We start from the raw sequence: 24045 nt of genomic DNA, 5'->3' as shown, positions 1-24045 counted from the left end.
ATATGGCCAAAATGCCAGTCTGATGCAGTCCTCCAAAGATAGCATTTTTTCTCACAGAACTGCAGCAACAGTCCTTCATTAATCTTTCATCTAACTAGGGCGGTGAGAGGGGCTGGAGCCTATCCCAGTTCACAGTAGACAGGTCTCCACAGGCTCAAATCCAATCCCTCTCCTACTCCACTATGGTGTAACTCTATTGAGTCTCTGCTATGGAGTTCATAGATTGTATAAAAACAAATAGATGTAGTCACATAATGTCATCCATCAATTTGGCTGCTAACATGTTTTTTGATGCCACAAGTGATCGTGTTTGGACAAGAAGGTGGCGTGCTAAGTAATCAGCTAACAATAGTAAGATTCATAACCCACTTCTGCTTGAGGCTGTTTGGTTTGCAAAAGGAGTGAAGTTTGTAGCCAGAGGCTGCGGAGGCCAGATTGGTACCAGGACTGTCACGGGCCTGACACAGGGAGACAAACAACCCTTCATGCTCACATCCACACCTGTGGCCAATTTGGAATCACTGCCTAACCCGGCACGCATGCTTTCTGGACTAAGGGAGTCCTGTGTAGATTTGAAGCAGCTATAGAGAGATTTAGAGGGTTGCGTTGAGGTTTGTCCTCTCTGGGTGCTCTGGAAACTTTTTTGCTGATTAGCGGAGGTCATCGTTTTAAATCCCCTGCTTTAATAAAACATGTGAGCATGAACCTGATATGAATGATCACATCAAAATAATCCTTTTGATGGAATGAAATGAGCATGAAGTCATTAACAGCGAGCTGACTCACAGTCTCACAGTGAGTCAGCTCGCTGTTTCTGCAGTCTCCCACGCAGCCCGCAGGGCCTCGACCTATGCACCATGAGGAAGCCCATCACCATCAAATAGGGATCTGCTAGAAACAATAGACTCTGGGCCTTCTTATTCACATGCACACGTACACACTCACAAAGTCAACAATAGTGGATCAACAAGAACATCCCTTCCAACTCTACTAAATTATATTTGTTTCTGCATGTGTTGTTACATCTGCTTTTGGGCGGCTTTATTTTACCCCATGGTACCCCGCTCTGCCTCTGCGAGCTGGACAGTTTATTCTGTTCGTGTTTATATTGAGAGACGCTGTATTTATTCAGGTGTGTGACTTAAGAAGAAACAGAGAGGGCCTGCATGCCGAGAAGCCTCAAGCTGTCTCTGCTTGTTTCCCTCATTCAGCAGTGTGTTCAGAAGTGCAACAGCAGTTTCAAACAAACAAGCAACACTCCGATGACCCAGAGCTGACGGGAAATGAAAAACATGTGCATTTGTAGCATTTCTGACATGTATTTCAAAGTGCAATTGAAACATATTTCCATGAAGACTAAGATGAGATAGAATACACTTCATTTATCATCCCAGATGGGAAATCCCTGCATTAGAACAGTTATAGCAATGAGCTAAATCTGGAGGGAGGCCTGTGAGCTAGTTCAACCAGTCATCTCAAGCTGCACTGTGTCATATACATCATATCTCTTTCCCCTCCCATCATCCCCACCCCACTTTTGGGGTGCATTTAAGCTCCAAACGTTCAATCTCTTTGCCACTGTTGCCCTATAATGACACCAGCTGTGTCAGCCCCTCCACCACCTCAACATCCACCTGTATGGGCTCCCTAATTTCTATATGTGACATAACTGTGGGGAACTCTAACTATATTTTTCTGGGGCCATAAATCATCTCAAACGTGAGTTTTCTGACTAAACAGCACATCTGCTTCTGATTAATCATCCTCTTTATCCAAGCATCAGTCTGCCTTGCCACAAGGTTTTAGGAGATGCTTTAACATTATAGAGAGGGAAACCTGACTGTAATACTCCCATTATGTATGCTGACATGGCTTACTGATACTCTTAGAAGGAGCCTAGACTGTGTTAGCATTAATTATTAAATAAAAAAACAGAATGCAGAAAAGCCCATTACCTCTTTCTGCAGCAGTTGTCCCCTCCTGTGTTCCCACTTTTCCATCAGTCCATTTCTGTCCATAAGAGTAACCCCAATCTCTATTCAACTGTTGTTTTCCTACCTTTTTTTTATTTTTTTGGTTTTGTTTGCTGCTGCTGTCAGCTTACATCTTGCTGACCTATATCCTTCCTGTTGACAAATCCTATAAATCCTGCTTTTATCCTGCTGCTCTAAACTGCTTGTTGGTGTCAGTCAAGAAAGGCAAGTGAAGGAACAGCAACTCCTGCATGCTGAATGTGAAATACTGCAAATTTAGAGCTCACTGAATATTTTTGCATGGTCCTATTTCATGAATAAATCCAGTCTGTTTTGTATTATTGTAAAAAACAAAAAAAACAAAAAAAAAGCATTTCCAACCGCTCTACCTCATTGTTTAGTAACAAAAATGCATCCCCTCTATAGCAAATACTATATGGATCAAACACAGGACCAAACAAGACATTTCCAGCCTTGTGTTTACAACTCACCATATGTTTCCAGTTTGGGTGACTATTGCTGACAAGCTGTGAGCCATATTTGAGACCACCCGGTGATGATGCAATTATCTTGGACAGGATGTGCATTAGAGGGGATCGAAGCCCAGGGGACTCTCCCTTTATCAGTAATTTAATCACCTGACTAAAGTCATCAGAGTGAGTGCTCACTGCTCACTATATTCTCGCAGTCTGAAAATATAATAAAAATGCATTAACTACTAAATCTGTTGGAGACTCTCCTATCCCCATGGAGGCACAGCCACAACATTAAAACTACATATTAATTTGGAGGGCCCCCCCACCGCCACAGCAGCTCTAACCCATCAGTGTATAGACAGGGGGGTTCTGGAGGTAACCTCTAGTGCAAATGTAGGAAACATACAGCCAGAGGGCCAGAACTGACCCATGCGCTATCTCAATATGACCCCTAATGTCTTCAATGGGAAATTAAACATCCGCTAGCATTAAAAAAAAATCTATAAAACACAGCCTCCAATTAATGGACCATGACGTCTTTGACTATAGCAAGTCTGTACTGCCCTATGACTTGATTTTAGCACAGGGTAATCCAAATGTTTTTTCTGCAATAAACTTCAGCACCTTTATTCTAAAGGTTAAAATTATATTGTGAAAAATAAAATTGATACAGCTTTTAAATGGATTGTTTTGTGCCACAATACACCATACTGAGGAAAAGTAGACAATTTCTAACACAAAGATTTTTGTTTTTGAATTAAGAATTCATTCTTTTTCCCACAAAAGTTCATAGAGTTGAGCATTATGTACAGAATGCTTCTACTCAGTTTGTTCAAAATGCAGCTCTTCATTCACTTTAGTGAATACATTTCTAAAAAATGTTGCCCACCCCTGCTAGTGTGCCCGTGGTTGTTACATTTACAAAATTCAAGCTTGTAATGTGAACAAAATAATTTCATGTTTCTGTGGTGAACGTAATTAAATCATGTAGGATCTGCATGAAATTCAGCAACTTAATTTATTCTTGTTGAGATGACATGATACAATCTACTAAGATTCCAGTTAGCTGGAAATTCACAAGATCACACAAGAGTTCAAACCACAGGAAAATCACTGGGGTTAGAAGAGACAGACAACCATACACACACTATGTATATGCCTTTACTATTTATTGTGGTTTAACCTGTAAAGGACAAAAACGTACAGAAAATTCTATATCAAGCCTTGTAATCATAGCTTCCCTATTTTTTGAAGTCTATAGTGACAGCTCGGTGGCACAGTAGTTAGCACTGTCGCCTCGCAGCAAAAAGGTCTTGGGTTTAAATCTGCAATCTGGCCAAGTTTGCAGTGGGTTCTCTCTGGGTACTCTGGTTTCCTGCCACAGTTAAAAGTCATGCAGTAATTAGGGTTAGGTTAATTGGCATTTCTAAAATATCTGTGAACATGAGTGCAAATGGTTGTTTGTCTCTCTGTGACAGACTGGTGACCTGTCCAGTACTCTGACTCTCACCCCATCACATCTGGGATAGGCCCCAGCCTCCCTGCAACCCTGGTAAAGATAAGAGGATGGATGGAGTGGAAGTTATGATAAATCCACTAACATTTTATGTTAACCAGACTCTAGACTGTTGAACACTCCAAAAAATAACTCTTTAAATGAACTTAAAATAATCATGGAAAGGATTTCCACATTAATAAATGGCTTTCTATTACGATTAAGCATTTTTGTCACACTAACGTAATTTGCATGGGTTGGATCAACTCAATTAAATTAGGTTGGACTCAAATGTAGTGAAACAGTTGATTCATCATTAATTAATCAAGTGCATTAAGTTGGAATAACAGAATTGCATAATGCTAAAATAAAGCCATTTTAATTATGTGGAAATTCTTTCCATGATTTTTTTTATGTTCATTCAAAGAGTTATTTTTTTGAGTGTGCTCACCCAATTTAAGTCTAATGCTCCATCGCTGTATTTGGCTCTTTGTCATTTTCCTTTTGATATTTCTGACACCGGATTTGTCATGTGGTGTGTGAGATTATTCTCCTGTAGGAGGTTTGTTCTATTGAGGAGGGCCTTTAGTTAGTAAATGTCAAAGTCACATCCATCTGAATCCCAAAACCCACAATTTCTCAGCAGCACAGTGTTACTGTGAATGTAGAAGGAAGCACTTTGTACCCTCTTGCTGATGAGCCACGCTTTGCTTATTATATGCCATGGGTGTTTCCATGCTTCCAAAAAGGCAATTAAGACATGTAACAATTTTGCATGTTATGGCTTATTACCAACAGCTGCCACAAAAAACTGTATCTGTATTATATCCGTGTAAAAACCAGCTAAACACCTAAACATCACATGCAACTTTCCCCACAAAAATCTTGCTCTTGTCGTTTCCTGGACCCTCTATTCTGTACAGTTGTGTACTGTATTTATTCTTATTTTATTTTATTCTAATTTTTGCTTCATAACTTTTGCACTGTCCACTTCCTGCTGTGACAAAACAAATTTCCCACGTGTGGGACTAATAAAGGTTATCTTATCTTATCTTAAATCATGTTCAGGCCCCCAAAACGCCCCACAGAGGACAAAAAGCAAACAGTGGGAATGCACTTGTATTGAAATAAGCACTCCTCTTCACAAGAGCTGCAAAAATACACTTACCTGCACCCTTTTCTAATCATATGACAATCACTTACATTTATGGCCAATGCTTTCTCTTTATCTTAAAGCGTCTGTTCACTATGCACTTAGTAGCGGCTCAAGGGCCTGAGAGAAGAGCATTAAAAGGGTCAGAATCAAATCAATAAATGGTTAATGGTTCTCGTGTGTAAGTTTATGCTTCTCAGTGTGCAAATGTTCTTCCTAAAAGTGTAAATATGCCCAGAAAAGTGTCTAGCAAGGTTTCTGGTTGTAACAAAAGGGGGAAAATGAAAATGCAAACCAGACTGCTGATACATGATTGATTGCAAATAACTGTTAAATACGAGGTTATATTTGTAAATCATAGAGCATAATGCACAAAACACGCTGTAGAAAAACCACTTATTCTAGATATGACTGACGGAATGCTTATTTTCCACCCAAAGATATTTTTCTGCTGTGAACCATGCCTTAAAATTCTGCGGTCGGAAACACAGACGCTCAAAGATCAACCGCATGAGTCTGCACTGGTACTGCGCGCTTTGCCTGACCCTGGAGCCACCACAGAGGGGCCCTTCTGCCTTAAAACAGGCAGTCTGCGCCTTTTAGGTGACGGGGACTGTGTAATATGAGTCGGGATGAAAACTCCGCGCTGAATCCGGCTGCCAGTCCAGATGCTGTTCGCTGGAGAGAGAGAGGAGGTGCATGATGGATCCCGTCCCACTGCTGCTCATCATCGTCACATCTCTGCCAGTTTGCTCGGCAGTCTACACTGGGCCCCTGCAGCCCGAGATCTCCAATGGCACTTTCCATCACTTCTTCGTCCCGGATGGAGATTACGAGGAGACAGAAGATCCCGAGAAGTGCCAGATGTTGTTTAAATTTTCAGACGTGTATCCATGCGCGGCCTTAGAGGACAGTGACTCTGTGGTGAGGGAGGACTTCGTCCTCACGAAGCTGCAGGCGGAGGACTCGGCGCGCCTGCTCGAGGGCATCGGCCGGACTGTGGCCCAGGATCTGGACGGAGAGGACAGCTACGGAAAGTTCCTCCGGCGGGAGATCTCCCAGATCGGCGAGGCTTTTTCAAACGTGGACAAGTCCCTGGTGGAGCTGGAGGTGAAGTTTAAACAAAGTCAAGAGACTGAGCTAAGGGAAGAGCAACAGCTGAACGGGCATGTGGTGAAGCAAGTGGGTGACATTAGGATCGCTCTGAGGGAAACCACCGACATCTCGCTGGGCCTGAAAGATAAACATGAGCTGCTGTCTCTCATCATTCGCAGTCATGGTACCAGGCTGAGCCGCCTAAAGACTGAGTATCTTAATGCTGGTTCTTAGTGGGGCTGTGGTAGCTTTAAGTGTGTGTTTGTGTATGTGTGTATGAAAGAGAGAGCGAGAGACTGAGAAAAAGAGAGAGAGAGGACGCTCCAGTTCATTAACCAACTGGAAAGTTTATTGTGGCTTATGAATATCCTTCTTAAGCATTTGAACTTCTCTGACCTTTGGTTGTTCCCATTCCTTGGAGCTGTGTCACTGAAGGAGCTCTAACAAAAATATTAGCACATTCCTCTGAATCAGGAGGGAACAAAGAAATGTGGGCATAAGTTATGTCTGCAAGGAACCCTCAGTGCCACCCCAGAGGAGAAATGTTATCCAGGAGAGAGTGTGAAAACAACCCCCCCCCCCCCCCCCCCCCAAAATGGATTTATTGTCAGTAAAATATGTAACTCTGTATGATTTTAACTATGCTGTTCACGCCGTTAGGTTGTCATAACTGATCAAATAAATATTAAATATCTGATATTTCCCCCTTTCTTTCAAGCAAGACAAAATGTTCTTCATTCTTCTCACCACATCAGGACTTTCAGGTATTTTCTTTTTCATGCTTTTCCTGCTTGCCCTGAGACCAATGTGAGACGTCTCCCATCCTTTAAAATTTGCGATTTGCAATAGGAACTCGAAATCTTTGAAATTGCAATTTTTTTCACTTTCATCACTTTCATGTGACCCTCCTCCTCCCTCATGTCTTGACATCACCGTGTTTGCTGTTGGCACTACAAGTGGCAGGCTCGACTGTCCCTTCAAGTGGCCGTGGTTAATTGGCGTCTGAAGTCTGTCACTGCCTCCCACTTCCATCTGGAAGTAATCTGCTCGAGTATGAAATATGCTTCTTCAAAGGCCGTCACTGTCATCATTATCTAGTCTTTTGTCTGTCATAATCCACGCAGTTCGAGGTTGATATGAAATGTTACTGTGTTTAAACTCTGAGCTGTTTTGGATTATGTCATTTTTACTAAAAATAGGCTTTTAACTGGCAAGTTGTTTATATGTCTATAAAAAAAGCCCTGTTTTGGTCTTGAGTTTATTTCAGAGACACTGTTTATGGATGGAAAATTGTTTTGAATTTCCAAAATAAGCATTAACCCTGGCTAACAGGGTCACACATAAACAGATCTGTTAGGCTGTCTTCATTTGAAGTGCCTTGGATTTAATATCACAAATGCCTTTGGTGGTAATCTCTGTATTTTCTCTCTCTGACTACCGTAAAATGTTCTTATTCCAGCCAACGTCTGCAACAACCACAAAGTAACAGCTACAAGCATGCCCACTTTTTTTCTTTCTTACTTTTTTTTGTTAACAGAGATAATGTCTATGCAGATGTGAGTGAGCCAGATGGGCTGCAATGGGCGCAACTGGGTGTGATTTCCTCTGTCTGGTTTTCCTCACAGTCCAGCTTCCCCTGAGGGACCCCTTTTTAAAAAAACAGCTCTTTCTTTCTTAGCACAGTGCAGACCAGCACAGCAAAAACCCAGACCTGCAGGAGCTCCTGAGAAACCCTATATGTCTATACAGCTCTTAATTTCCAGGGGCACAGTACGGGGCTCCAAGATTTGATTAAAACATTTGGACAAAATTTCCACTGTGTTAGTAAAAGTGGAGCTATTCGCAAAACCTCTCATAAGCAACCTGCCCATCATAGTTAATTTGTCTTTTTTGGCTCAACTGATATAAATCCACCTATAGGAAAATATTTTTTTCCCGCAAGATTAGATTCAGATCCACACTGCTTAGAGGCACGACTGCCCGAGCGTTAAGCATGCTGTTGAAGAATTTATTCTCCTTAAGAAAAAACAAAGAAAGGTCAAGAATGCAGACCAGAATTCGACCTGAAACTACTCTGACCCAAAAATGACAGGCCTCTGGGGTGCTATTGTTAGAAAGGAGAGATTTGTTAAGTGCTCCATCTGCTACTAGTCTTACCGTTATTATTACTGCAATGAAACGACTGATAGTTTTAATATGAATCAAATGCATCTGACGCTCTTTTAAGAAGCTCTTGTTCAATAAAAATAGAGATACGGTTTAACTTCTCAAGTTTTTTAACACATCTCAGTGGACCAGCTCCATGACAACAGAGAAATTTCCCACTGAGCAAAGTTTGCCTTCTGCTAAAGACCATGAGATACGGTTGGAAGCTCTTGAAAGAGCAGGAAAGTGAACCTTGAGATAAGATTTTTTTTTTTTTCAGATTGCTGTGTTGAAGGCCAACCCCCCCCCCCCCCCCCCCCCCCCCCTTTTACATACTCAGGAGCAGAATTAATTTACATCCTTAACAAATGTTGCTGATGTAACAAGACAACATAACTAAGTCAAAGAGGAAAAGAAGTCAGAGCTTTAACTTCAGTAAAAAATAAACACTAATACCAGTGTGGTATGCAGGGATGTAAGCAAAAATCCTACATTTAAAATTAACTTTAGTATAGGAAGTATTGTTAAAGAAAACAAAATGCAGAATAGCCCATTCAGAAGTGACGGATGACCTCTTTCACTGCTTAATTGCAATGGAAAAGCATTACTTTGGTGTAAGTGGAAAAGTTGATTCCTTACTCTATAGTAGCTGGTGATCAACTATAACTATTTATGTATATCAGTCTGTCTTATTTTTTATATTTGTGAATTCATTACTTAATTGATGAGAAATAGAAAGTACAATATTTTTTCCAAAATATATTTTAGTATAAACCAGAATAAAATACCAACATTTAAGTACAATGGCCTTCAAACTGTACTTTAGTAAATAGTCCTTGCTACTTTCAGCATACAGGCCTATGGAAAACTAAGTACACTCTTACTGCTTCCATTGAAATTCAAAGAGTAAGGCACAGTGAGGTGCTACTAATTAAATGCACTTGATTAATTAATCATCTGTATGTGTGAGCACACTTGTAAAACCAGATGTTTTGGCAGTTTGATGTCTGCAGCATTCAGGTAGGTGTTAATGGAATACCAAGAACTGTTCCTGTCCATCAATTTGAGATGAGTTATGAGGCCATTTCCAAACAATTTGAAGTTCATTATTGTGCAGTGAGGAAGATTATACACATGTGGAAAGCTTTCAAGACACTTCAAGCTCAGACTGTGCAATGCTCGGAGAAACTGCCAAAAACAAAACAAGAGCTACATCTCAGAATCTGCAGGCCTCAGTTAGCATGTTAAATGTAAAAGTTCATGAATATTACAATCAGGAAAACAACTGTGGTTTGTTTGGAATGGTTGCTAGGAGAAAGCCTCTTCTCTCTGAAAAAAACATGACGGCACAGCTTTGGATTGCAAAACTGCATCTGAACAAAATAAAAGGCTTCTGGAACAGACAGACAGGACCAAAGTGGAGATGCTTGGCCATAATACACAGCACTCATCCCGGAGCGAACACTTAATACTAACTGTCAAGCACGGTGGTGGAAAAGTGATGATTTAGGCTTGTTTTGCAGTCATGAGTCGACAATGAACTCTTCTGTATAGTCAAATGTGAGGCCATCTGTCTGACAGTTAAAGCTTGGTGTAAAACTGCATCATGTAACAGGTCGATGATCCCAAACACAGCAGCAAATCTTCAACAGAATGGCTGAACAAAGACGTTGCAATGGCCCAAAGTCCAGACCTCAACCTGTTTGAAATGCTGTGATAGGACCTTAAGAGAGCTGTGCATAAATGAGTCCCTCAGTGAACTGAAGCCACGCTGTAAAGAAAAGTGAGCTACAAGCTACTGAATCTTGGACTGCATTTAGCTTTTCTTTTCACAAGACTCCACAGAGTCCCATATGACCTTATATAGAGAAAAGCATACACGCTTTTTACTCCACTTATCTGACATGGTATTAGTCACTTTTTCAGATTGGGGTTTTTAATGCAAAGCATACTTAAGGTTCAAGGAACTGAATGCACTTTAGCCAACGAGCCATGGGTATGTAGCATAATTAGACCACCTACAGCACCGGATGACTTTTTAATGATGTGGGCACATGTAGGACATGTATGATTCCTCCTCATTAACCACACAGTCCTTTGTATCATTGATACCAGACACTGTAACACTGCAAAACAAACCAGTCTTCACAATTCGTTTGAACAGTTAGATACATTTACAACAGAGGACTACTGTTTGTTTACATGAAAAATGTTTTCATGTTTCCAGGGGCTGTTAACAGAATAAAAAGGAGCTCTTTGCAATGAATTAACGGTCCACTAAGAGAGTCTGTGCATCCTTTAGCAAATGATTTTATCACTAAATATATTTTGTTCATTTATGATGTAGAGTGTTTGTTTACTTAAATCTCCAGTGCCTTAAGTAAACAAACACTGTGCCTAATCAACAACAGGGATTTATTTGAAGACTGCAGATGAAGATTGCCACAATTTGAGCAAAAGAATAGTACCGATGAGCAGAGAAAGTTCAGGAAATGAGTGAAGCCAATATTTGAATTAGCTGTCAGAAAGATTAATTTTTTTCTTAAAACTACTATGCATGAAAAAAACCTTGAAAAATTATCAGCAACATCAGTGTGTTAATCTGTGAATTGTCAGCATGTTGTGATCCAAGAGCTTTGGATGAAGTTATCCGGACATTCCTCATTTTATGTGGCCCTGATGTTTATAAACATAGATTTAATTTCCACTGAAGTGTGCGGGCGGAAAAAAATGACTTCACTTTCATGTTCTATTTAATATGGACTGATTTATTTCTGTCAGTTTTGTCACTCAGTTTTGGTCACTAACGCACATTTTGGCCACTGACATTTGCACATTTAAGCGTTTAGAAGTGGTTGCATAAAACGGTGGCCTGCAAACAGCTCCTCGTAACACCAAGAGAAATAAATTCAGCTGCAGTTTTAAAACAATGCTGTAAACGCTTGGACTCGGTTAGCAGGCCTCTTCTGCCTGCTGGCATAACGGTGAACACATGTTAAGACATAAGACAACCACAAAGGTTTTTTTTGCTTTTGTTTTGTTTTTATATGATGTCTGTTCAGTGCATTACATGAGGGTGGAGGAAAAAATACTTTTGCATGGCTCTTTTATTTTTCAAAAATATTCCGACAGGGGTAAGACCTCAAGAACAACAAAACACTTCCCTCAAACACAGTTTGGTCTAATGCTCATTATTTTTTTTCCTTGAATAAACACAAATGCATCTGCATACATACAATTCATAAAGTACATGTACATATCTTGTTTTGAATGGGTACATAATGATACACAGTTGCCCTTTGAAATGTGAATTACAAGTCCATGGTTTGATCTTCAGTTCCCATTTGAAAGTTGTGCTATTGACCTCCTGCCAGTGCATCTTTTTCTCTTTTTTATTCTGTTTTTCTTCTCAAACTAGCAGATTTTACAAGAAGAAATTGTTATATTCTCCTCTTGAAGAGCAAGCAATGACACTCAACAGTTTATTCATAAAGAGGGACAGAAGAAAAAAATCAAAAAGCACCAGAGAAACTGAAACCGTCTTCAGTCAAATGTCACCTCTTTATCATTTCCCATGTGAGTGCGAGCAAGTGTCCCATGCTTTCTCTGTGCCTGGCTAAGTGAAGGCTTTCTCTTCTCTCTGAGTCCCTGGGTGAAGCTGTCTCTGGAACAGGGCTCGTCACTGTTTCACAGATGAGACAGGTGTCTGTTTGGTATGCCCGCGGCCTGTCACACACAGCCGTTCTCCTGTCTGGGCTTGTGCACCGCACTGGTCTGTGGGGGGTAGAGGGAGGGAGCGAGTGTGCACAGGAAGCCAGCCAGCAATGTGAGGCCCAGTCCACCCCACGCACAAAACATGGACCAGCCGTAACCGTGACTGATGTCCTCTGGTATGCCAAACATGTAGCGCGGATAGCGGGACAGTTCAAAGTTGATTCCGGCCACACACGTGCAAAGGGAGATTATGCAGCACGTCCCTGCCAGAGAGCGAGGATGAAACAAGTCAGCAACCCGATTTGATCCCCCCCCTTTTGATGCGCCACGGTTAATAAAGACCACACCGCCCCTCTGCGGTGAGTCGGGGCAATGCTCTTTATGTAAAGAACTTCTTACCTCCCATGAGGAAGAGAAGTCCGGCGACATACTGCATCAGATCGTGGTCTTGACAGCAGCCCAGAGCGCCTATGATCCAGCCGAACATGATGATGGATATGGCCATTCCTATGAAACTGGCAGTCATCCTCTGGAGATCTGCAAAAAAGGGCACAGCAGAAAACACCGTGTATGTCAGGGGGCGTGCTCAGTTTTTCTACATTAATTCATCAGATTAAAAAAAAGGTAACTCACGAAGCGCGTGCCACTCATCCTGCCTTATTGTCTTCGTCAGATTGATTGGCAGATTTCTGGGGAGCTCTGATGATGAGTAGTAGTATTTTATTGGTGTGCAGCGTGGAACCAATCCTGTGGATGTAAACAACACAAAAAGGATGTCTCACATTAGCACTGAGACGAGATGAAGAGGATATCACAAGGCTCGCTCCTGCCACCCCCCACCTCCCAAAAATACGCACCCAGCCCCCCTCCACCACCACCGCCCACCCATCCACCCACACCACTGTGGAGTAGCTTATTGTACGCATCCCGAGGCTTCTGTTACTACAGGCTGCCCTTTTGTGCTGGGGAGAGAGAAAAAAACAGCACGTCGATCGCATTGTAACTGTACTCCGTGCGATACTGCGTAGGCCTCGAGGGTCTTTGCGCAGCATCAGCACCTTGGATAGCGCATTCGTGCACAAAGTATTGTTACCGACAGCGGCTGCCACTCGACACAAAGCTTCCGAAACAAACACGTTACAGCACAAAAACACGAAGCCCGACACCAAACCTTTAAAGATCAAATCCTCCGTCTCCAAGTCAAACCCTTCTCTGTGGCACTTTCTCCACAGTCCGGTGACGGTGGAGTTGAAATGCCGACTGCAGAGAGACTCCATTGCCGGGGCAGGAGGCAAGAAGTGCCGCTTAGCCCGCAGCAGCATTTCACCGCTGACACTGGAGCCCTTTCTTTCAACGTTTTTCTCCTTTGGCAGCATCCGAAGCGGAAGGTTGTTGTTGGAGATGTAAATGTAGCCGGGGTCGTTTCTTTTGTTTGAGTAATTCTTGCAGCGTTCCCGGTGCCTCCTGGCGTCAGTCTCGTACCAGTTGTCGGTGCTGATCGCCACCGCGATCAGTCCCAAAGCGCAAAAAGCCAAAAACAGACCTGCCACGGTTAAAGTCCTCATAGCAGCCATGTTCCATGCGTATCTCGCCTCGGTGCCGTGATATTTCCACGGGACAGCGGGACTCCGCTCCTGGCTGCTGCTGCTGTCAGTGTCTAAGGTGGGGAGGAAATTTGGCAATACGTGGAAATCGGAAATGCTGATAAATCGGCGAAGCCCTCATTTCTCTAATTTGTCAAGCATCCCCTAAAAGAGCCATATTCGGGGGCGGAGGATAAATAGATTTGGGCCTCGATGTGCTATTTTGGTTGTCTCCTCTATGCCTCTGAACTCAGTCTAGCCTAGATACTGGCCAGTTCAACGTTTCTTTCCAGTAGATGGAGACAGAGCAAATATTTGAAAGCACGAGAAGCCCCAGACCTGCACTTTACGCACCGTGGGTCACGGTTTGCAGTCGTCATAAACACGATTTTCTGGGGTTAAACAAAATAAAGGAACCTTTGCTGTCTTTTAATAGACCATGTCTCAAGGCACCTCAGCTGATGTGTTCCGTGAAACACAAAAATGCAGACAAACAACCTGCTTTTCTCCGTGTGGTGTGCTCACAGGAAACAGTTTCATCACAGCCAGCAGATTGCCTCTGGTAAGTTTCCATTAAAACAGAGGCAAAGATGTCAAAGCACAGCGTAATAATGTTTGACTCATTCGATTATTTTAAAAGAAGTCATAAAAATCCACCTCCATGCCAGAAAAAAAAAGTCAGAAGGTGGTTGTAAAAATCTCAGTGTTGTATGTATAAAAACGTAGACAAGTTACAGGGACAAAGTGAGTCCAGCTCTTTCTGTCTTTTTTTCACTGGTTTCATCTCATGGTCAGAACTTCCTCAATTGAAACCATAATGCCAAACAAAAAGAGGAACAAGCCTGGTCCAAACTTCACTTTTGGTTTCGACTGCTGCCTGCAGTAGCGATTAAAAAAAATTCCAGTGTGAATAAATCATACTCATTGTAATTGAGAGGTAGAATCTCATAAAGCCTGCTTTCCTATTCAATTATGATGTGTTAAATGACATAAGTGTCGCATTCTCTTTAAGTTTAATCATGTTAGGAATGAGTGCAAAGATTAGAGTTAATGTCTCTCTAATCACATCAGTTGAACTGATGAGAGAGAAGAGTTGAAGCAGGGAAGGGCTCCTCATTTAATATGTGTTAACATTCTCCTCTCACTGCATCTTCTTTAAGGGTGTGAATGTTTTCACAGACATGTGGAGATGTTTTGCACTCAGAGTGTGCTATAACACACACAAAAAAGCACGCTGGGCTTTAGACTTTTAATAAATGCATGTAAACATGGTGCATGGCCATCAGGAACTAACTCACCATATGAATCTAGCAACTGGATATGAATGCAGACTGTATATGTTCCAGCTTATTTCTCACTTTCAGTTCCCATTTGCGTGCTGCAGTCAGTGCCTGGCGACACTCCGTATTTATCGGTGAAGCAATAAGAAAAAGTTAAAAATTACCACAAGCTTAAAGAACCAAGAAGCTCATGAAGCCTTGTTTACATGATGGATGGCTATGTTATATCATCTGTAAGTGGATCTCTTTTGATTTTTTACCATGTATATGTCATACACCAGGAGATAAGGCTTTGATTTCAGTTTGCGACATCATGAAGGTATTTTTTTTCCATGTGGGTTTCTGTTAGATTGAGTTTTCAGTTACCTTTTGAAGGTTATTCTAGTGACCAAAGTAGAGCTTTAAGACACTGGGGGTGGTATTTTATTTGTTATTAATGTCTGCAAAGATGATTTTTGTTTGTGTTTAAACAGGATATACTTATTTCACTGCATTTTAGCCATTAACATGAGGTAAAGTCCAGTATATAATCTGCACTCCTGCTCTATTCAGTTGATTTTATTGTTTTTGTCTGTTTTATGTTCTTCTAAAAGCAATGAGTAATAACTGAAGATCATAACTGAAAACATTTTGGAAAAACAAAGAGACTCAAACTTTAAATTTTTCAGAAACAACATCTCATATTTCCCCCCCAAAAGGCTTCAGAGGAGGTTATTGCAAATGAGGCAGAGAACTATCGACCGTCTGTGGAGCTGTACCCCTACCTCACCGGCGTGGGGGAGATTTGCGATGGTTCGTAGACTGGATTTCAGTGTTAGAAGGTGACTCATCATACGGCCATGTGCTTAAACCTCGGTCACTTTTCAGAACGTAGATGGACCTTCCAATCTGAGCGGGTCCAGGCGTCAGACTTTGAGAATCCCCTCACGGAGCTTCAGGCCGTGTCTCCCCCACAGCTGATACCACCCTACCGGTATGGCAGTGAGTCACTGTACCTCCAACTTGATCCTCCACTCGTTCCTCTGTCTGCATCACCACAAGTAAGTCCATGTATGGTAGCTTGAACAAACACAGTTCTTATTGATGTGACTGGAATTACTGACAAGTGGCCTGACAAGTATCGAACCCCCTTCTATTAGATACATTCACTGCCCAAGCTACTATTCTAACGTAGAGAAATGCTTTTAAGTGTACTGCCGTTTTTTTTTTAATTTGTTTTACTGCGATTGAGGTATTAACATGCAGCAGTGATGTTAGGCAGTGATGAAAAAAGCATTTACTCAACTGTTACTACACTGCGTGACTCACATCAGTCTGATTGCTCATTATTTCTTCCCTGAGGGAGAAGACATTTACTGGAGTCTTTTAAAAGACCTCAAACATTAAAAGAAACTCCAGAAAAAAAAAACCCTAAGGTTTTGGTAATTATTCTCACTGTCTTGAACACAGCCGTGTCTGAAGTAACAGTAAATTATTTGACTTTACTCTGATTGATTTGACATTAAAATGTACCTCATGTAAGGGTCATGTTCACTATGAATCCTACATAATGTCAGAAAATTGCCTATAACAATTTTCTATACTCCAAGCAGAATCACAGGCCAAGAAGACCAGACAATATTTGGCATTTTTCTACTACACACTTGTAATTAACATATTTAGTTGACAGATTAATCAACAAATGGATTAGCCATTTCACACATAACTGTGTATATAAACTGTACATGCTCCTGACTTTCAGAATCATTCAACTGCTGCCAAGAAATGAAAACAAACTGTGCTGCTGTGAACTGAATCGGGGATTTAGAAGATTATAATGTGATTTTATCTACACAAATACAGAACATGATGTGGACAGTCTGGGATATTTCCTCTGAAATGTCATCTGCACTGTTGGGTACTGCTGAGCACTGAATTCTAATTCTGGCAGGGCAACTTCCTCTTTTAACACAATGACTGAGTTTAAATGAAAATGTCAGGTGATGAATAACTGCAAAACAAAAAAAGTTGCCCGGTCTGTCACTTCTGTGCATAAACATGCTTTAAATTTCCCCTAAAGATCCCATATTACACCTCACCCCTGTGCTACCAGTACCCGCCTTCAGCCTCACCTGGACAGTACTACTCAGAGGAGGACCAGAGAGGAATCAGTCCACCGCTTGAGGTATCAGAGGGCGAGGATGAATATGAAGGTCATAACCCTTCTTCCTTCAGGAGAGACACTAGTGGGTATTTTCAAACCTCTTTTTTTCTTACATTCAGTCATAAACCTTGAAAAACTGATTAAAACTGCTTTAGCAATTCTTATACTTTCCACTCCAGACAACAAGAAGAAAATCCGTCTGTACCAGTTCCTCCTGGACATGCTAAGAAACGGCGACATGAGTGAGAGTATCTGGTGGGTGGACCAGGACAAGGGCATCTTCCAGTTCTCCACCAAACACAAGGAAGCCCTGGCGAGCCACTGGGGTATTCAGAAAGGAAACCGCAAAAAAATGACCTACCAGAAAATGGCTCGAGCTCTGAGAAACTATGGTAAAACCGGAGAGATTAAAAAAGTGAAGAAGAAGCTAACCTACCAGTTCAGTGAGAATGTGTTGAGAAACTTATATTCACGTCAGTACCCTCAATGACAAGGGAACAAACGCTGCCTTTAATCATGCTAAACTACTCAAATTTTGTCTGTAGATTTACAATTTCAGTTTGTTTTTCTACCATGTTTCCTTCCTTATTTATTTGTAATCTGTGACATTTGCTAATGTCTATATAAACAGCTTAATTTTAAACTCAAATTATGGGTGAATAAGAACAAAACTAAGAGTAAAAGATCAGTGACAGCTGCAAAGAAATGTTTTAAAAATGCATATTGTAATTTTCTGAATGCGTGTAAATAAATATAATCCTCTGCTATTTTTGTCAAATTATTCAAATGAACTGGGTCTGTCTTTGAACAAACAAAAAATGTGTTTTACTCCTTAAAATAAAAAATTTTCCTAGCTTTGTTAAAAAGGCAGAACAGAGCTTTCCTTCTCTGGAAAGATAGAGAACTCATTAGAATAGTAAATTAAATAGGTGACGCAACAACACTCTTCGTGCAAAAAAATTAAGTACAATAGTTGCTACGAAATGACCTGCGAGTAAATTATAAAGGTGTATTTAGTCTGTATCTATGTAACGTCATTCTTTGGACAAAAGCTTTTTCTTCACTCGTCAGTCCAGTCCTTATACCTGGCTATTTAAGAGGAATGACTTTTATTTTTCTTTGTTTTGTTTTGTTTGTTACAGACATTTCAAACACCGTTGTATGAATCATTAAAGCAATATATCCCCATTTACCTCTTGCTGGAGACTGCTGCAGCCCCGCAGTTTGGACAAGTGGGAGATGTTCCGCGTACAGCATAAGCTTTTATTTTACAAGTTCTCTGGTTCCGCTCCACAGCTATTTCCGCTGACGTTATTTCACCAGCCAATCAGAGTCCAAGCATTGTTTCGGTGCAAATTTCAAATGCACTCGACAAACGAACGGGCAGTCGGGCAACTGCACTGACTTTAATCTAGATCTTTTTATTTGAGGAGTCAAAAGACCGTTTGCAGGAACAGGACGATTCTTTTTAAGACATTTCAATTGTCTGCGGTGACGAAATGAGAGTGAGGTTAGTACTGAATATAAATATATTTTTTAGCTGTTTATATTGTGTTCTTAGCTTGCTGATTAGCGTTAGCATTTAATGTTAATTGTGAGAAAACTCGCACAGCCTGTTTCACACATTGAGACGGAGCCGTCGTTAAGTTATGCTGTCATTACTATTTGGGTTTTTTTGGTCACTCATACTATTTAGGATTAGGGGTACCATGTATATGCTACGCCGTGTGCAACTATTTAAATGTTAGTTTGCTCGGTCGATAGTGGAAGGGCTGTGGCGTCTGGCTTTTCGGGTGCTAACACAGCTGTTTCCTGTCTGGTTTTAAAATCCCTGGCTTACTGTAGTATAAAATAATATACATTTTTGTTTACATTTTGAGTAATTGAAACACCAGTTAAAATATTCAAGTCCTGCTAACGTACAGGCCGCCCCCCACACCCCGAGGGCCACTCTGAGTCAGGAAAAACCCAGTGAAACCTGTCTGATTTGATTGTTAGCCCCGAATACACACCCGTAACCTCTGTGTACACCAGCTTATTTTATTACAGTATCCACCACGCTTTACACTCTGTTACCCTGAACCTGTGAGTGGATACGTTTTTCCGTTTAACGAGCTCTTGAACTTTATTTTTACTTCATGAAATTAAAATTTTACTTGTATTGCGTTGTCATGTTGTATTTTATTTCACTGAAATGTATACCTTTCTACTTTTTTATGCCATTTTGTTATGGGGTTGTTTTGGTGGGGGGTTTGTATTTAGCTTATTTTTGAACTGCTGCAACAAAGGAATTGCTCAACTTTTGTGGTAAAGTGTATCTTAACAAACTTGAGGATCTGGTTCTCTTCCAGTGAAGTCCATGCCGCAGAGTCTGTTGCCTACCTGAACAGAGCCCTGGTCAGGTTGCAGGATATTTGGGAAGAGATAGGGATTCCTGAAGAGCAGCGCCTACAAAGAACCAATGATGTTCACAAGCACATTAAAGTGAGTCCCGACACTGGTGTACATTATGGTACCTTTTGGCCTTGTAGGACTAATCCTACAATTGCCTCTTTGGTTTTTCTTGCCTTCAGGGTTTGCTGGACCTCATGATTGCAGAAGAAGAGGAGCTCAAGAAGCGAGTACTGAAAAGTATAGAGTCTTGTCGCAAGGAACTCAGTATTTTGTATAGTGAGCTTCAGATGCCCCCTTTTGAGGTATTTACATTTGAGAAGTGTGTCTGAGTGTTGTTGTTTTGTTTTTGTTTTTTTATAACCAACAAGACAATCTGTGTTAGGCCTTACCTTCTGGATTTCTTTGCAGGAGGAGGATGGCTGCAGCATGTTGCAGATGGAGAAGAACTGCCGCACACATCTGGAGGTGATGAAGGAGCACAAAAAGCAAAGAATGGAAGAGCTTAAAGGTCTCGTTGTCAAAGACCGAGAGCTGTGTGATGTTATGTGCACTACCCCCTTTTGCATCAACCAGGACTCTGTTCCATCATTGACACAGCTAGAGAGCTATCGGGCCTACCTTGATGATCTCACCAAAGAGAAGGTGTTTTTGATTTTCTGTTTGTTTCTTTAATATTACAGTTTTTGCTTTTGGTTTGTAACCTGTCTCATCACTGCAGGAGCATCGCCGCAAGGAATTTGTGAGCATCAAAAAGGAGATCATTGTATGCATGGATGATCTGGAGAAGCAGCCAGAGACCAGTTTTGAGACGGATGTGATTTGTGAGGATGAAGAGGCATTTTGCCTGTCGAATGACAACATTGCTGCTCTCAAACTCCTCCTCGGTCAAGTGAGTTTGTGATCTTTCCTTTTCTAATGTGATCCGTCTACAGTATTGCATAGAATAACGTGGATGATTTCTTCTTCTTCCAGTTGAAAAACTGCAAGGCTGAGAATGAGCTCCTTTGTTCAGATTACCGCACTAAGATCCAGGAGCTCTGGGAACGGCTTCAGATTCCTCAAGAGGACAGGGAAATTTTCTCAGAGCATATGATCAACACAAAGAAAAGAAACATTGAAGCGGTACAAACCTATCTTTTGATTTATGATTTTAAATAATGTGTCTGTTTATTTTTCCACCCAGATCCACTAAGCCCTCGTAAAAGGTTCTGATAATGTGTATCCTGTGTTTCCAGCTCCAGGCCGAGGTCCAGCGTCTAGAGGTGCTGAAAATGCAGAGCATGCAAAGTGTCATTGAGGCCATCCGAGCAGAGATTGCCCTCCTATGGAAGAAATGTTTCTACAGCCCCGAACAGCAACAAGCTTTTGCGCCATATCATGATGGTAAATGTCTGTTTTAATAACAACTGCTTTATTTCAAACATATGCACCAAAGGTCACAGAGGGAGTTACTGTTCTGGTAAATCTTTTCTTTACTCAGATGATTTCACAGAAGAGCTCCTCAATCTACATGAGGCTGAGATCACGACCTTGAAGAAGTATTATGAGGATCACAAAGATCTCTTTGAGGGAGTCATTAAATGGCAGGACAACTGGACGTTGTACTTGGAGCTTGACGTGAGTGCTGTCTCTGTAAGTTTTTTGTGGAAGCTTTTAAAATGCTTATCTCTGGGCATGGTGACATGTGGCTGTATGCTTCCTCTTTCAGAAAAAGGCTAATGACCCTTCAAGATTCAACAACAGGGGTGGGAACCTTCTGAAAGAAGAGAAGCAGAGAACTGACCTGCAGAAAAGTTTGCCTAAGGTGAGAATTTCTATGTTTTTGTTTTGTTTGTTGGCTGTACTGCTTCAGTAAATATAGCATTACTGTAAGCAGATGCCAGCCTGTAAGATATTCTCTTAGAAGACATTTCAAAGATGTCATATTGGATGAATTGGCAAATAAAAAGCGATGAAGCAAAACTGCATTGCTGTATTGCAGGTTTTGTCCAACAGATGGGGATATTAAATGACTGTCACTCTCTGGTTCTGGTGCATATGTCTGTTCATCAAAAGCATTTTAGAAATTGATGTAATCTGACAGTCCACTGTCAGTGCAGGTGCTGTTAAAAGGGAATCGGCTGAGCTCTACTAATCCAAAAATGCACATTTTGCTGTTCAAAATGGGCTTTATTTAGATTGCTGCATGTGTCCCCTAACTAGGCTAAGGGCCTCTGGTGGGTGGCCCTGCATTTCAGCCTTGCAGTCTATGGTCAACTGTTTATCGTGTGAGTTCAACTGCTTTGGGGTTTTCTCTGGAAAAAGAACAGTTCAGAGAAATCATTAAATGCTCAAAATTACTATGACATTATGTCCGTGATGACTGGATGTAATCTTTCCTACCTTACTTCAGGCCCACACTGTCTTTAAAAAACCAGTTGAGAGCAGTTTGAAGCCTTGAGTTTTGGCTCACAGGGATTATTCTCACATTAGACTCCCTCCTCATTATTTAAAGTATTGGTATTGTTTCACAGTGGTGGCTGTTTGTAGTAAAGTGTACATATAAGAGAAGTAAATGTAATAAGGCCCCTTTTTTTTGTGACAACATAAAAACTGCTATGCTTGTTTTCAGTTGGAAAAGAGTCTGAAAGCCCAAATCGACGCTTGGGAGCAGGAGCATGGCAAAGATTTTCTGGTGAATGAACAGAAATTCCTCGATTATGTGCAGCAGCAGTGGGATCAACACCACAATGAAAAGGAGAAGGAGAAGCTTGAAAGGGTATGTGAAGTTATTGCTGTGACACACTCTCTTGTGACTTTCACTTCCCTGTAGCAGTAGTTTTGTAGTTTTTCCAGTGCATTTTTTTTGTTTTAAATGCATTGTTCTTTGGAAAATAGCAAATGAAGAAAACTAAGCAGATACAAGAGGAAATGCTGTATGGAACGATGGTGAGAACCCCATCTAAAAGGCGGATAGGAGGGACTCCCACACCTGGAAAAATGAAAAAGGTAAATAGGTAGATATTTCTGTGGTTTTTCTGTAACTGTGTGTTAATGTCGAACATGAGCACTGACTGAAACACCTTTGTCCCCTGTCTACTCAGCTCAACGGCACCTCGACTTTCTCCACTCCAACCAGCTTTCTGAGTTCAGGCCTCAGTGGGACCATGTGCCTGTCGTCCACCCAGAAACCACCGTTGTCTGCTAGCAAGGTATTGTGCTTCATGTTGTTTTTGACATTCAAACCATCAGGATTAGATTGGTTTGTTCAGTATCTTAGACAGGTTTGATCTTCTTTTTTTTTTTCTTTCTTCATGTTGAAACAGTAAAACCTCTTAAATTAGTTTGTACCTAGACTCAATGTTGGTCAACATTTGAGTTTAGTGTGCCCTGAATATGATGCAGACATTGACACTGAGAACTTTTCATTCTACCCAACTAGTCAGGTCCAGTGTCGTTAACTAAGATATTTATCTTAGTCTTACATAATATGAAATGCATTATTTTGTATGTCAAGATATTGGACATGGTAAACGTGCTCATCTGTCATAATGTCCTATATAGTCTTTAAAATGAAAGGGCTTGCCAAAACACATCATCATTCTAGTTGGTCTCATTTGTAGGGTCTTGGCCTGCGAACCCCTGGACATGGAAAGGCACCCCGTGCACTAGAGCGAAACAAGGAAAATATCTCCCACCTTAATAGAAACACTCCAAGTGGCACACCACTAAGGTCTCAGGATACTCAAGATCACACCTTCACCTTTAACTCTATTGCTGGCTCCTATTCGGAATTTGCGGTAAATGGGGTTTTTACATCTGTTTAGTCAACTCAGTAGTAAAGATTATTGTAAGACTAAACATTTGGCTCACAGTTTAAGTTTACGACCAAATGTACAACTTGTTTAATTTCTTGCTTTGTGGGTGTACATGTATTTTATAATGCAGATGTAATTCCCACATTATGCAGTTGTGATACAAAAATCATGTATAACATGATGACAAGACTTTAAAAAACAAAGCTTTCGGCCATCTTTTAATGTTTGAATACATGTATTCCAAATTTCGTCATTCAGTCAGCAGTAATTAATATATAGAAAATGTTGACTATTTGTATTGAGATTTACACAAAACACCACCTTTTACATATAAGTATACGTATAGTGTTTGACACATCCACTGGGAGAGCGGGCAGGGGGATTGCGTCAGAAGGGGCAGCCAACATTCAATCAAAGTTACTGATTCATCCACTGAGGCAACCCCCTGTTAATAAAGGGACAGCCAAAAGAATCTGTCTACAATGAATGTATAAATTAAAATAGTCAAAGTACACATGGTCTTATGAAAAAAATCTTGAAATGGCTACGGCCCTGTGCTATAAATAATAAATCAAAAAAAATTCCTGTCATGCCGAAGTCTCAATGACTTATTTGTCTGAGCCGCAGCTAAAACTTTCCACCACATGACTCAAATCTGGTCATCATGAGGTTAAAGGTTTCCAAAGTGAATACATCTACTTAATTTGTCATGTGAGAAAACCATGTTGATACACAAATATTTTACCTTTGATCTTATTTTTTCTTTCTTTTTTTTAAATGAAAACATTAATTTGGAC

The 24045-nt window shown here is 41.0% G+C and overlaps 4 protein-coding genes across 5 annotated transcripts; 3 read left to right on the top strand and 1 right to left on the bottom strand.

Annotated features, from left to right (window-relative positions):
• Positions 1 to 5571: 5571 nt before the first annotated feature.
• Positions 5572 to 6889, top strand: fibina (fin bud initiation factor a). The gene has a single exon (XM_063481066.1). It carries the CDS (start codon positions 5797 to 5799, stop codon positions 6424 to 6426), a length of 630 nt encoding a protein of 209 aa, XP_063337136.1. The 5' UTR covers positions 5572 to 5796; the 3' UTR covers positions 6427 to 6889.
• Positions 6890 to 11106: 4217 nt separating this feature from the next.
• Positions 11107 to 13926, bottom strand: tmem276a (transmembrane protein 276a). Its single transcript, XM_063481065.1, has 4 exons — positions 13223 to 13926; positions 12685 to 12798; positions 12451 to 12588; positions 11107 to 12314 (listed from the first exon to the last, which is right to left on the bottom strand). Exons 1-4 carry the CDS (start codon positions 13623 to 13625, stop codon positions 12067 to 12069), a joined length of 903 nt encoding a protein of 300 aa, XP_063337135.1. The 5' UTR covers positions 13626 to 13926; the 3' UTR covers positions 11107 to 12066.
• A 1089-nt stretch (positions 13927 to 15015) lies between these two features.
• On the top strand, positions 15016 to 17807 carry spi1a (Spi-1 proto-oncogene a). 2 transcript variants are annotated; one of them, XM_063481064.1, is made up of 5 exons: positions 15016 to 15147; positions 15613 to 15706; positions 15782 to 15954; positions 17007 to 17139; positions 17237 to 17807. In XM_063481064.1, the coding sequence occupies exons 1-5, from the start codon at positions 15121 to 15123 to the stop codon at positions 17545 to 17547; spliced, it is 738 nt and encodes a 245-aa protein (XP_063337134.1). In that variant the 5' UTR covers positions 15016 to 15120; the 3' UTR covers positions 17548 to 17807. The 2 variants fall into 2 exon arrangements, with proteins under 2 accessions (XP_063337134.1, XP_063337133.1); XM_063481063.1 differs by having other exon boundaries at positions 16974 to 17139.
• Positions 17808 to 18439: 632 nt separating this feature from the next.
• Positions 18440 to 23974, top strand: LOC134631301 (protein regulator of cytokinesis 1-like). Its single transcript, XM_063479497.2, has 13 exons — positions 18440 to 18567; positions 19409 to 19541; positions 19631 to 19753; positions 19860 to 20093; positions 20170 to 20340; positions 20424 to 20573; positions 20687 to 20834; positions 20932 to 21068; positions 21160 to 21255; positions 22063 to 22209; positions 22329 to 22439; positions 22535 to 22642; positions 23054 to 23974. The coding sequence occupies exons 1-13, from the start codon at positions 18557 to 18559 to the stop codon at positions 23255 to 23257; spliced, it is 1773 nt and encodes a 590-aa protein (XP_063335567.1). The 5' UTR covers positions 18440 to 18556; the 3' UTR covers positions 23258 to 23974.
• Positions 23975 to 24045: the final 71 nt, after the last annotated feature.

The sequence above is a fragment of the Pelmatolapia mariae genome, linkage group LG7 (genome assembly GCF_036321145.2).
Source record: "Pelmatolapia mariae isolate MD_Pm_ZW linkage group LG7, Pm_UMD_F_2, whole genome shotgun sequence".
Lineage (NCBI taxonomy): Eukaryota > Metazoa > Chordata > Actinopteri > Cichliformes > Cichlidae > Pelmatolapia > Pelmatolapia mariae.
The sequence above is the reverse complement of the archived record's forward strand: the minus strand, read 5'-3'. Positions and strand labels throughout refer to the sequence as shown.